The sequence below is a fragment of the Fistularia commersonii genome, chromosome 28, assembly GCF_037954325.1.
Source record: "Fistularia commersonii isolate RoL2024-O1a breed Wild chromosome 28, RoL_Fcom_v1.0, whole genome shotgun sequence".
Classification (NCBI taxonomy): domain Eukaryota; kingdom Metazoa; phylum Chordata; class Actinopteri; order Syngnathiformes; family Fistulariidae; genus Fistularia; species Fistularia commersonii.
The window spans coordinates 11,838,094-11,852,308 of NC_141311.1; the positions used below are offsets into that span (position 1 = coordinate 11,838,094).

The 14,215-nt window shown below is 40.9% G+C and overlaps 1 protein-coding gene across 1 annotated transcript in view; it reads left to right on the plus strand.

Annotated features, from left to right (window-relative positions):
- Nucleotides 1-14,215, plus strand: part of yes1 (YES proto-oncogene 1, Src family tyrosine kinase) — a 33,115-nt gene that overhangs the window by 8,757 nt on the left and 10,143 nt on the right. The window contains exons 2-7 of the mRNA XM_086176457.1: nucleotides 7,821-8,111; nucleotides 9,658-9,757; nucleotides 11,614-11,712; nucleotides 12,362-12,465; nucleotides 12,658-12,807; nucleotides 13,330-13,485. Of these exons, the coding sequence (XP_086032583.1) occupies nucleotides 7,829-8,111; nucleotides 9,658-9,757; nucleotides 11,614-11,712; nucleotides 12,362-12,465; nucleotides 12,658-12,807; nucleotides 13,330-13,485 (892 nt within the window). The 5' untranslated portion in view covers nucleotides 7,821-7,828. The remainder of the gene's footprint in view (nucleotides 1-7,820; nucleotides 8,112-9,657; nucleotides 9,758-11,613; nucleotides 11,713-12,361; nucleotides 12,466-12,657; nucleotides 12,808-13,329; nucleotides 13,486-14,215) is intronic.

Consider the following 14,215-nt stretch of genomic DNA (forward strand, 5'->3'; position numbering starts at 1 on the left):
AAAAAAAGTCCTATAAAGCGAAATTAGTAAATAGTTGTGTGAAGCTGGTCGGGAAATGTGTCTTTGTTTATGCTACAGGCTTTTGTGACACTGCTCTCTTTCTAGTAAATGTAATTAATACTTTATCCAATAGTGTTATGGTTCACACATCACAGCCTACACTTTGTAAATAGGACAGTCAGTCTTTATGAGCCAACCCACTTGCATAATTGTTATACAAAGCAAAATTATGAATATTTTATGTCTAGAAAACAGTCAAATCATCACAAATACAATAGGGGTTTAGGTAATTTGAAAATGTTTTTTTGTCTGTAGGTAGGTGTATTGTTTCACTGAAAACATTGTGCTGTATGATCGACCATACCCAGCTGTTGCTTTGAATTTCTAAATGTTGAGCTAGAAGTAGGAGGATACACTGTTACCTCGTGTACCTTACCCAACTTTTAGATAGTTAGTTGATGAGAAGTAAAGAGGATATGAAGTTCGTTGGTGTTGTAATGAAAGAGGACATGAAATTAGTTGGTGTGAGAAAAGAGGATACAGAGAACAGGGTAAGATGGAGGAGCTTGATTTGCTGTGGTGAACCCTGAAGGTTAAAGCAGAAAGTCAAAGAAATTGATGAGAAATAAGCCTAAATATATTGAAAACATTTTCAGCATGGCATGATTAAATTTAATGTCATAATATAAGTGTGACAGAATGGATGAGCAGACCACACTAGGAACTGGTGGATCAGACCAAAAATGCAGAGGCAACAGATAAATCGATGCAAAACTCATGCAATGAAATGTCACCAAAAATATATTGTTTTCCTTTTTTTCTTTTTATCAACAGAAAGAAATAGTTTTTAGAAAAATAGGAAAGGTAATTTACAAATCCAACCTAATCAAAACTGTCTCCATGTCCCAAAGAACACGTCCTAAATCTCTGGTGGAAAACCGTGAACAACTGGCATCAAGGACTCATACATGACAGGATGGGAAATAAACATCCTGGCCCGACATATAATGAGATGGACATACCTATAGGAGGCAGCTAGCACCATTACCACATGAAAGGGAGAACACATAACAATTGACAAACAACAACATAACTGAAGCAGCAGCCAGGCAACCTGATCAGGGCTGTCTGTCATCCTCATGACGTGCAAGTTAGACTGGTCCAATTAAGGCCGGAACACAATAAATGGTCCTTTTTTTCCTTGACGTAGAACGTGCTAGTGGCAAGGAACCTTCACCCCATCTTCCCAATTCCGCAGTAGGCACACAAAACAAATTGTCTGTTCCGGTGTGCGCAAGGGTACTCACATGTTAGTGAGCGTCCACACAAGGGCCGCCCCGCAGCCACATAGAGCGGTGGTCCCCAACCTTTTTATCACCGCAGATCAGTCAACGCTTGACAATTTTACCGCGGACCGGGGGAATGTGCTGTACATGTAGATTGTTTGGATTGCGACTATAATAATAAATGTGAATCCACCTTTTCCCCTTCAAAAAGAAACTTTGCGTCTGACATCTGTTTTTTCCTCATTTTGCTAGCTTGTGGGTTACATTTTTGGCGCTCAAGTACTGATATGTAACCGAGAGATTTCGGTAATTTTTCAAAATAAAGATTGTTCAGACTCCGACAATAAATCCAACAGAAATAATTAGTTATTTCTTGTGCAGCCCCATACTGGTCCGCGGCCTGGGGATTGGGGACCACAGGCTTAGAGGACCTGTGCCGTCCGTCCATGACTGTCACAATAAGCAAGTTCCAATGTTTACTAAGGCAATTAGCACTGCCACAGGGACTACTTTGCTGTTTGCCATACAAATATTACTCTAACTGTCCTGTCAATGCTTAATGTAAATACCAGTCGTCTTTCTATCGACAATTTGTTCAATAAAGTGTGCTAGTGTGTGAGTGTGCTTAGGTACATATACTGATAGGACTTAACATATCCAAAAATAATAGGCCGGAAGTACTATATTAGCACACTGGAGCGAAACAAACAATACAGCCTCAACCACAGCACAAATAAACATTATGGCCTCCTGGTGACACCTGGGGGATATGGCCAGAGCAGACAAACAAAACCCAATACATCACATCTCCTCTCCACTTATGTCGAATATAGTCTCCCCAACTCTGTTGGATCGTAAGTGGGTGTTCAAACGGTACAATACTAAATATCTCTTCAAGATCACCCCCCCCCCCCTTTTTTTTTACAAACAGTAAACTGACTCAGCCTATGAAATGAACTGATGACATGAAGCTGGGGGTAGACTGCTCCACACCTCTAGTTTGTCGGGGGATTGTGAGGCAAGGACCCATACTCCAAGCCTTTTACAAGATTAGATGGTCAGGGGATTTGGTAACCCGTGAAGGGTACCTGCTCATTGTCTCTGGAGGAGGAACGGCCTTGACTGACATGTCAGGTGGTTCTGGAGAGGCTGCCTCCTTTTGGGTAACCAGATGACCGGGTAACTCCGGTCCCAACTACCGGGGGGGAACAGTCTGCTGCTCTGTCATGGGACCTGTCACTGGTTGACTCAGTGCTCTTGTTGTTGTGGCTCTTGGGGTACAAGCAGCTTACTGGTCGGCATGTGATCAGTGAGACAATTCCAGTGTACTCCTGAGCCCACATCCATTGTGTAAGACACTGTCCCCGACTGCAATATCACCACACCTGGCATCCCCCCTGCCTGTAATGACTCACCAGAACAGAATCCCCCACTCCAAAGTTTTTGTCCTTGGCAGATCGGGCCCTGTGGTCCTGTCGATCTGCATGAGCCTCATCCACCACCACTGCCTCACTTTGCTTGAGGAGTTCATAGAGGCGATGGCGGAAGAAGACTATGGTCGGGGACTCATTAGTTTCGGTGTGTAGGGCATTTCTGTAGCTGAGCAAGAATGAATCCAGCCTGTTCAGTCCAGCCTGTGTTGCACTGTGGTTCTGGTTGACTCCCTGGACGCTTTCAACGAGTGCTTCAGCTTTTGCACAAAATGTTCTGCCTGTCCATTTTTGTTTGGTTGAAATGGTGCGGAGTGCATGTGGTTCACTCCATTCGCTGTAAGAAAAACTGCAAAATCACTTTAAGTGAAGTGTGGACCGTTATCACTGATCAACACTTCAGGCAATCCATGACGGCTGATCAAAATCCTAACAGCCTGAATGGCCTTAGCGGTTGTAGTGGAGTCCATCAATTGCACTTCCGGCCGCATCGAGTTTGAATCAACTACCACCAGAAACATGTGCCCCGCGAAAGGGCCTGCAAAATCCACACATATTTGCTGCCACTAATTCCCTGGCTATTGCCAAGAGTGGGGAGAGACTGGAGAGACTGACATGAATCACAAACTTTGGCCTGCTCTTCAATCTGAGCGTCAATCCCCGGCCACCAGATATAACCCTGAGCAATGGCTTTTATTTTCACTACCCCAGGGTGCCCTGCATGCAGCTCTTTCAGCAATTGTGGCCTCAGTCTTGGGGGCACAGTCACCCGGTAACCCCAGAGAAGGCACCCCCGCACCACAGTGAGGTCATCTCACTGTGAGTAAAAGAGTGTCCCGGCATTGTCCCGCCCTTCAGTCACGGGGAACTGCCCTGGGAGTACCCTATCCATTACTTGAGCGAGCATTGGGTCATGCCTTGTCTCTTTACGATTGTCCGTGCTGCACACTGGCAGAGTGTCAGGTGATGTATCAGCACCCTATCCACTGAACCCAGTTTTTCCTCGTGAACGACCTGCAGAAGGAGGGGAGAAGGGCCATCCACATTTCGATGTACAGCTGAAACCTATACTGAATCATGTAATGGTTGTCTGAGGGCCCGCCACTGATGTCTGGCAGCTGCCATAGATGGAATACCCTTGCTTGGGCTCAGTATAGCTGTTAGTGGTCTATGAGCAGGGTGAAATAGCAGCCATGGAGGTAGGCATTGAACTTATGTATGCCAAGTATGATTCCCAGGGCCTCCCACTAATCTGAGCGTAGTTTTGTTCCACTTTGCTTAAGGATCTGGGTGGAAACGCATCACTGTGCCCACGCCATATAACCAGACGTCAAATGCCAACCTGAGTGGCAGTTTGGGGTCATAATGATCGAGCACTTTATCTGAGAGGAGCTGTTTTGGAACTTTTGCTGTGCTGAATGCTTTCACACACTCCAGGGTTCATTTCCATTTTCCCCCCTGTGCAATAATGCATGTGCACATACCATGTTTGGGACAAACCTATCAATAATTTTAGACCCAGGAAAGAGTGTAGCTGGCCTACATTGGTTTGGGCTGGGGCCTCTGCAATAGCATGGTCCTTTTCTGGGGATTAGTGAAGATATTCCAGTAGGTCTCTGAAAAACTTGCTTTTTTCTCTCTGTACACAGAGGCCAAATTTTCCCAAGCGGTTTAGGTGACCAAGATTATTATGTCCCGTTTTTAGGATGTCATCCAGAAAACAGTGCACATCGGGAAGGACCCCAAGCATGATTCACTGGAAGATGGAGAGTGCTGATGTAATCCTAAAAGGCAGTTGGTTGTAACAGAACAGTCCTTTGTGTGTTGTGATGGTGACATATTAGCATAAACCCTCCTGAACTGGCACTTGCAGGTACACAAGAGATCCAGACTACTGAAGCACAGGGTGCAAGATTGATGGTGACTTGGAAGTCCCCACAAATGCATACATCCCCCGTTTTCTTTGTGTTGGGCACAATAGGGGTGGCCCATTCACTGAACTGCACTGGGGAAATCACTTCTAGCTTCTGTAGACACTTCAGCTCTTCCTCCACCTTGGGCCTGATCGCATAAGGGACCACCCGTGCCTGACCGAACTTGGGCTGATGATCCAGCTTTAGTGTCAGCGCTACCTCATAGTCTTTTAAAGTTCCCAGTTGATCTTTGAACACCTCTGCATGGCTGTCTAGAACTGTCAGTTCCAGCATGCAGAAGCATGTGAAGGATGGATTTGGTTGATGCTTTTGCTCTCCATTTCAGTCTGACTTTTCAACCTCTCACGGCCAAATAGGGGGGTGCATTACCTTTGAGCACATATAGGGGTAGCCCTGCACTTTGTTTATTCTTCTGCACCCTAACTTTCACCACCCCTACTGGGGCTATGACTTGGCCAGTGTATGTTTTCAGCAGGATGTGGGTGTGGCGCAGATGAATATGGCTGAATTGTGCATTATACAACTTCTTTGGGATAATGGACATTGCTGCACATGTGTCTAATTCCATCTTGGTTGTTTGCCCCTCAACTTTTGGCCTGACCTGCTGGGTTATCCTGCTGTACATTGTTTACAATCTGTGTTCCCCTATTGGCTACATTGACGATGTGCAGGGCGACCTCTATCGAATCAGTGGTATCTATGTCATTCAGTTTATCACTGGTGGCAAGCTTATTTACCTGTCTCTTTGACTTTGTTGTCTTTCCTCTCCCATATTGTGCTTCCAGCTTTATTTCTTGGCCTGCTCTCTTTGTATGTTGGTGAAATGTGAATTTTCTTACTATAGCAGTGGCAACTCTGGTCTTTGTAAACGCAGTCTCTTCCAGAATGGTTTGTCCGACCATATCTGGTGCATTTCCCTCCTGGTATGGATGAGAGGGAAACTGCATTCCCCTTTAGGGAGCTGCTAAGCTTCTGGGACTCCTTTGCCACTGTCTCCATAGATATGGCCATTTCCACAAATGGCAAATTTTCCAAAAATCCATACATTATCGGTCCACTCAGAAGTACTGGAAGCTTTCTGTCATCCCCTCAGCCATTTGCCAGTAAATGTGTTTAAACTTCTCCACATATGTCGACCACTGCTCCATCGCTTTGTCAAAAATCCCGACATGACCGACGATCCCCGCCATCTTCCTGGTTAACAGTCAGTCAGCCAGCACAGCCACTACCAATCCTAATATTAGCCAACTGGCGCAGATTCTTTACCACCCAAGCACTCTTACAGGCTGCCGGGTGATAATGTTCCCCAAGTGAGTGTGCTTAGGTACACATAATGTTGGGACTTTACTTAAAATAACGGGGAGAGAGGCCTTGATACTGTGTTGCCATTACAGAAGCACTTGATTAACACACTGGAGAGAAAGACCAATGATACAGCCTCAGCCACACAAAAAAAAACACTATTGCCCCCTGGCAACATCAGGGAGAAATGACCAGAGCAGACATACACAACCAATATATCACACAGATTGTTTAAGATTCTATCTTATGTTAATATTCATCAGTCCAGACACTTGTCATCAATGTGTTATTAAAAACTTATCAGCCAGAATGAAAGGAAAGGTCAGTGGTGAGACCAGCAATGTTGTATGATTTCGAGACATTGGCACTGAGGAAAAGACATGAAGCAGACCTGGAAGTAGTAGAGATGAAGATGTTGAGGTTCTCTTTCTGAGAGACAAGGATGAAGAGGATGTCTCAAGAATGAAACATCACATGTTTGATGTTTTGGAGATGAGGTCAGAGAAGCCAGGATGAGATGGTTTGCTCATGCACCGAGAAGGGATAGTGAATGTATTGGTAGAAAGATGCTGAGGTTGGAACAGCTAGGCAGGAGCCATAGAAGAAGACCAAAGAGATGACATGTAGTGAAAGATGACATGAAGTTAGTTGATGTGAGAGAGGAGGATACAGAGGATAGGGTTAGATGGAGAAGGTTGCTTCATTGTGGCAGCCCCTGAGGGGAAAAGCTGAAAAAAAATGATGAGGAGTAAGCCTAAATAAATTGACAATACTTTCAGTGTGAGATGTTTACATTTATCTATTTATCTAATGATAAAAGCAAGTTTACCAAGGGAATCAGCACTGCCACAGGGATGCTTTCCTGTTTGCCTTACAAATCTTAATTCAACTGCTCCATGCTTGGTATATTTACCACTCCTTTTTTGATCCTTTTTTAAATTAAATTATCTGGCAACACAGAATGTCTTGTTTTTTTGGTTGATTTCATTGTACCCAAATTGAAAACATCTTAGTCTCTTTTATTTAAGTTGTAAAGCATATAGTTTTCATGTCAAATGAAAAATGTCTCCTCTTACATATTTAAGTTGTAAAGCATATAGTTTTCATGTCAAATGAAAAATGTCTCCTCTTACGAACTACAATTACGCATTGTGGTCTTACATCAGGGGTGGGCAAACTGTGGCCTGCAGGCCACATTCGGCCTGTTGGTCTTTTAATCCGGCCCGCCGAAGATTGGTACAGAATTCATACTTGATTTGAATGATTGGATCAATGAATGTGGGAGCTCAAACAGGAGATTATTTAATTTCTGGAGCTACTTGAGGACACTTGAGAATTTTGCTGAGCTGAATGACACACATTGGCTTCGTGTTTTAGCCTTTACTGTGTAAATACTGACACATTTGGATGAGCTGGATTTGAAGCTACAAGGGGAAAAACTGGTTTGTGCATGAAATGCAAGCAATCGCCAAAGCCTTCAAAACCAAGCTGGTATTATTTTCAAAGTAAATGCCAGACGAGTCTGATATGTAATGCTAACAAGTGCGTTTTTTTTTTTTAATGTGTATCATTTCTTGTGCTGACCCGGCCTGTCGCTCAAATTTTAAAAGTCAATGCGGCCCCTGAGCCAAAAAGCCCCCGCCCCCTTGTCTCACATATTATAATCTTATTAAACTACTACAGAACATGAACATATAAGTATCAATTTTACCTTTTTATGCTTCTCAAAATGAGCACAACATATAATTACTCTATTATTATTCAACCTTATATTGATCCTTTTTACATGGTGTATCCATCCATCTGTATGTTTATTGCGCAAGTAATATTATGGTTTTAATTTGACTATTCATATGTGTTACATGCAGGCTTGAGGATGGGTTGCGTCAGAAGTAAAGAGGACAAGGGACCAGCACTAAAATACCGACCGGAAAACTCAAATACCACGCCAGTCAATGCCCACCTTGGCCATTATGGACCCGAGCCCACCCTTATGGGTCATTCACCAGCGATGAAGACACACAACAACAGCTACAATAGCCAAGCTGCCTCCCTTACACCCTTTGGTGGGGCGTCTTCCACCATGACCCCCTTTGGTGGTGCCTCCACTTCCTTTACCTCAGTGGCTGTGAGCAGTCCCTTCCCGGGTGTCATCACTGGTCAGTTTTCAGAGACATTGTTGAGACAGTAAAATTTTGCATGTTCAACTTTAATCTTAGTCTTATTCTGTATTTTCTCTTTTTCAACAATCAAAAACAGAATTACATTTATGAACTAAAAACTCATTTCAACCTCTAAATACAACCTCATACATATTAATTTCCAACCCTTTTTTAACAAAACTCAGTTTAATATATGTATATTTTTTTTATTTTTGCCCAGACCTTATGCTTTGCAGATGTTATGCAAATTAGATATTTGAAACGAGTCAGCCAGAGCATCAAGGCCAAATTGAAACCCAGAATAAGTCTGTGGGAAGCAATTCTGCAGTACAGACCTCTCTGAGCCAAAGAAAATAATTTCATGTTCTGAATTCAGTTCAGAGTTAGTGATGCTCATGTAAAAACTGCTTGCCATAATAGTTTCCTTGAATTTCTGAAAATTCAGGACCTCGAGGCTTATTAAATTTACATAGATTTGTGTCTTTACATGTCTTTGTACACAAGACATTTGGAAGACAATCTCTCATGTCTTACTCTTTCAAGGAAAATAATTTGGTTTAATATGACCTTTTGCTGCTTGGGTAATTTCCTTTCAAGATAAACGTACTAGATACCTGTTGCCTCTTCATTCTGCGTCACATGATATTAATTAACAATCTACTGCCACCAGTTAAGCAGAGTGAGATGAAACAATCCTGCAGAAAGAGAGGTCATTATGTATTCCTTTTCTTCTGTTCCTATAATCAATCAAAATGTGCCTAAATGTTCATAGTGTTTACCCAGGCAGATCTGCTATTTTATTGATTGTCTTATTGAATTCTGGTGGTGGTGCAGTGGCTTTGCATTTAATATTTATTTTTGTCGAAATCTTCTTGTCTTGGCAACTTCTTGGTTGATGGATGAAACACCTTAAGGTGAAGAAATTCAAGTCCAGTAGCAAGGCAAGGAGATTTCATCAATAATTGACCATGACCTGGATGACTGAGAACCTGCACAGCCACTTAACATTTAGTTTAAGTGCAAACCTTGCTTCTAGTATTAGCATGTTCTCCCCTCCTCAGTCCAAAAACATGCAGGAAGTTATTTGTCCATATGTCTCAATAAGAAAGTATAAGGCTGTATGCCTCTGTATGTGGCAACAGGTCAAGGGTGACCCTGCCTCTTGCCCATGGATAGCTGGGATTGGAAAAAAAAAAAAAAACAACTTACTTTTAGTGCCGTTATTTTCATGGATAATGTTATCACCACCTGAAAATTTTATGTAAATTGAAACACTTACATATAGACTCACCCAGTGAGCGCTTGTGTTGTGTGTATGAAATGACAACATGAATATCTGTCATCACCATTAAACATATTGGTTAAGACAACATGATGGGTTCGTTTGTTAGAGAGAGCATTTATGTATAGTCGATGTTTAACTGAGGCAGTTTTTCCCAGTTATAGGAGACCTCCAGTGATCAGATATCGTGCATTCATCGTATTTTGTGCAGGGCTGCTTTCTCACTTCTACAAATCTCTGTCTCGATTCTTCATACTATAGGTGGTGTGACATTTTTTGTGGCGCTTTACGACTATGAAGCCAGGACATCAGACGATCTGTCCTTCAAAAAAGGGGATCGCTTCCAGATTATCAACAACACGTAAGAGGAACTTGCCTTTAATGCTGACAGTATCCCAACATGTGATTTGTTTATTTTAAAAATAAATGCATAAATAAATAAGCAATAAAACAACTGATGTGTCTGCTTCGGTCCATATAGTGACGTAACAGAATTGTGTGCATTACTCTTACAGTAACAGTTTAATGACAAAACCTGGAGTCTGGTAATCAACCAGATCTAACAGGTGTATTAGGTTGCTGCAGACCTCCATAGAGCAGTTTTATCACTGTACACAGCAGCTCTAAGGTAGTTATCAACCAACAGTTCTATCATTACACATTTACCAGTGTACATTTTATCCTTTTTAGTGCAAAATTTAATACAAAGAGTCAAAATAATTTTGAAAAATTTCATAATAGCATTTCAATTATAATGTCTAAGCTCAGTGAACAAGCTGAATAGGCAGATGATTGTATCTGTGCAAATAACATTCTGCACAAGTATCAATGTTCTTTAATCTCACATTGTATTATGATCTAATATGATGGCAGACTTTGGTGTGGATTAATAGTTTCCACTAATGGGCCATCTGTTCTCATTGCTTTCCCCTACCATTTATTTATTTTTGTGTGGGTTATCCAGCAATAAAGCAAAACCACTGCAGGAAAGGAAAATAGCTTGACATTTAAACAGATTTATGGAGTTCAAAGAAGTTCAAAGAATTCAACAGTGCAGTGTTTATGTCAGATGGTCATCAATACACCATGTCATAAATTCAGTTTCCATGTTTTTCTTTATTCATGAGAGCAGTGTTGAAACCACATTTGAATGAATTTGTAGTCTGGCCTCTCCTGATTATTTCATATGTTCACAACAAATTTAAAATAACGAACACCCATTGATGTTACACTTTTTTTGGTCTTTCTATCTGCTGTTTAATTCTTGACAGATGAATTTTAGAGGGTTATGATTGCCCCTGGCTTCTCCACCAGAAATATTACTGAACATTTGTTTGCCTGGAAACAGAAGTTGATCAATGGAGTGCATTGGGGAAACTCAAAAACTGAATTAATGTACATTTCAGACTGGTCACTGGTTTTGTTTTGGCTCATCTCTACTTCCTTTTATATTGTTATCATATATATTTTGTTCTTGAATAAATCTGACAGATATTTCCCCACAGCATTCTGGTGCTAATGATATGTTCCAATTTAAGTCCTATTATTGTTATTATTCTGATTTATTTTTGTGGGGCCTTTCCAGCAAAACAAAAAGGAACTCCCATCAAATGAGACGTTCTTGTTATTTTCAACGAGAGTATTTCCTCACAAAAGTCATCTTTTCCAAAGTAGGCCTTCTTCAAGATCTTATTAAATTGCTTTAATTTCTATTTCATCAAAGCCTGTATTATTATTAGTAGTAGTAACAGTTGTAGTAGTATTAGTAGTGATAGTAATAATAGTGCCAAGGTGTAAAATAACCAAAGCTGTCACTGCTTTGGTGATAATGTTAAAATGCCAACTGGTTTCAGACTAGAGATGGAGTGAGAAAAAGTTAGCTAAAATGCCATGAAAAAGCTTCTCACTTTTTTTCAGTCCTCACATAGCCATTATCAAAAAACATCCAATATTTTGGAAAAACTTTTTCATCTGTACCGGTTAGAAGCCCACCAAGACGCTGTTATCATTCACGCAAAATGTTTCTTTCTTCATTTACCATTTTTTTTCCATCAAGGACTGATGAGCCAGTTGAAACATAATAAATTATCTGAATTTAGAGTTAATGATATGAAACAAAGTTGTTTGGGTTTTTTTTTCTCTGTGTTGTATTTCCTCAGAAGGGGATATTTTTTCAATTGTTTATACTCACTTCCATCCAACACTTCCTTTATTTAGGGAGGGTGACTGGTGGGAAGCTCGCTCTATCAATACCGGACAGAAAGGTTACATCCCCAGTAACTATGTGGCTCCCGCTGACTCCATACAAGCTGAAGAGTAAGAACTCTAACTTTTCTAACCCTGTATATTTTTTCTATATTTCTTGCTGACTTCATCATTTCTTTCTCCTTTGTGCATTTTTTCTGCAATTCTTTACTTTCTCTGATTGTACTTTGACAGCCCCTCCTTGATTGCATAATTTTGCAGGGAGTACACACATTGTGATTATTTCAATCATATACTCAATAGAATATCAGCAGAGAGGGCCAACATTTTCTCCAGGAGAAAATTATATTCCAATAGCTGTTCGTCTTGTATGACAGACACCATCAGAGTCCGTCATAAAAGAGATGAAACTGTTCCATAATCTACTGCAGCATAGACATATGCTAACTATGTCTAAGCCAAATTAATCTTTTGGCCCCTGGAAAAAGCATAAGACATGTACTGTATGCTTGAAATTGATTTATAGATAGAAATTGTTCCACAAGCCCTGACAGTAGGTGTGAAAGCTAAATATTTGGACTTGTATATCAAGAATATGGTAGACTATGTCACCTTTATAGTGACAGCTGGATAGTGGGCTCCAGCCCCTCTGCAACCCTGACTGCAGGATAAGCAGTATTAACAATGAATGCTCTACCATTATGAACTTTGGCCATTGAAAGCTTCTTCTGTGATCAATCTTGAAATTTTCTTTTGGCAGATGGTATTTTGGTAAAATGGGCCGTAAAGACGCTGAGCGCCTTTTATTGCTTCCGGGCAACCAACGTGGTACATTCTTGGCACGGGAAAGTGAGACGACTAAGGGTTAGTATATTAACTCTTTGAAAACAAAAAACAAATAAAAGTTTTGTTTGCATTAGTATGATATTATTCATGAATTCATGTGCAATGACTTATAGCTACTACATTGTTCATCCATTTTTTTGTTTGTTTTTGTTTACATCTAAATATGTTTAGATTTTGTCATATCTATGAAAATGTCTGTTGATTTTAAAGGTGCCTACTCCCTTTCAATTCGGGACTGGGATGAGGTAAAGGGAGATAATGTAAAACACTACAAAATTCGAAAGCTGGATAATGGTGGCTATTACATTACCACCCGAGCCCAGTTTGAGACGCTACAAAAACTGGTGAAACACTACACAGGTATGTAGTCCCACTTTGTCATCCTTGTAGATAGTATTTAGACAAATATTTGTTTACTGCTTGTCTTCTGTTTCTAAAATTTTCCATTTTGAGTCAAGTTTGGTTTGACTTGATGTCTTTCATTAAGAGTTTCAAATACTTGTAGATAATTTGCAAACTGTAAATGGCCTCTACTGTTTATAGCGTTCTGTCACCTCGCAGTTTCATAGCGCTTTGCACTGGATTTCATATTCACCCATTCACACACGCGTCAGAGCTACCATGAAATTGACTCATCAGACCATTGGGAACAGCTGGGACTTCAGTGTCTTTTGCCCAAGTACAATCCAGCATGCAAACCTAAGGAGCCAGAGACTCCTTGTGAATTGATGAGGAAACAAACCAGTCATTGAGCATAATAAAAAGTAAAAATAATCCTCAGAAACTGCCAGAGTGCCACATATTTAAAAGAAGGTTTAAGTGCAGAGCCTTTCATTGATGCCTGTAAAATCCAACTAACTGGTCTTTTTTTTCTTGTTCCAGAACACGCTGATGGTTTGTGCTACAGACTGACAACTGTGTGCCCCACGGTGAAGCCACAGACACAGGGGCTTGCTAAGGATGCCTGGGAAATTCCGAGAGAATCTCTACGGTTGGAGGTCAAACTCGGCCAGGGTTGCTTTGGAGAAGTCTGGATGGGTAAGAGGAAACTGCTGCTGATCAATTTTTTTTATTTATTTATTTTTTGGCATCTGAGAACTTAGTGACACGGTAACAATTTGTTGTCATTTTCTGAATGGACATGCAATACAACCTAATCTAAAAGAGCTTTACTTTTAAAGTTCTCATGACTGACTGCAAACTGTTGTAATTGCAGTTTTCAAGACTTAACCGATCCCAGTTTCCTTTACTTTCTGAGGCTTTCTGGCAAATACATACCTTTGTTAATTGTGCTTCCGTTACAGACCATCAGTCCAATACTCAAGTACATCGCAATACACAGTACACCAGGTCACAGTTCAAATCTAGCTAAAAATGAATTCTAGTGTGTCTCTTCATCCTAGTTATCAGACCCCTCAAGAAGAAACTGATGCAGTGGATTACTAAAACAGCCCACCTGTAAATTACTTGATGTTATTGAATGCAGCAGCAGATGTTGCTGGCTAAGTTGACCTTCATACCTTAGCATTTGCTGAGCTCCTGAAGGTCTGAATGAAACTATCCATGTGAAAGTTTTATGTGTGGCTGTTCTGTAGTTGCAAGGCCTTCCATTTGAAGACTATCCTCTTCACTCAGAAAAACTTTAAAAACAGTCATTTTAGCATTTGTGTACCTCAGCGTAAAACACACACAGAGTGTATGTGTCTGTCAACTAGACTTGAATGGACTCAGCTGGTCTCTAATAGACCAGAATATAATTTACTATCCA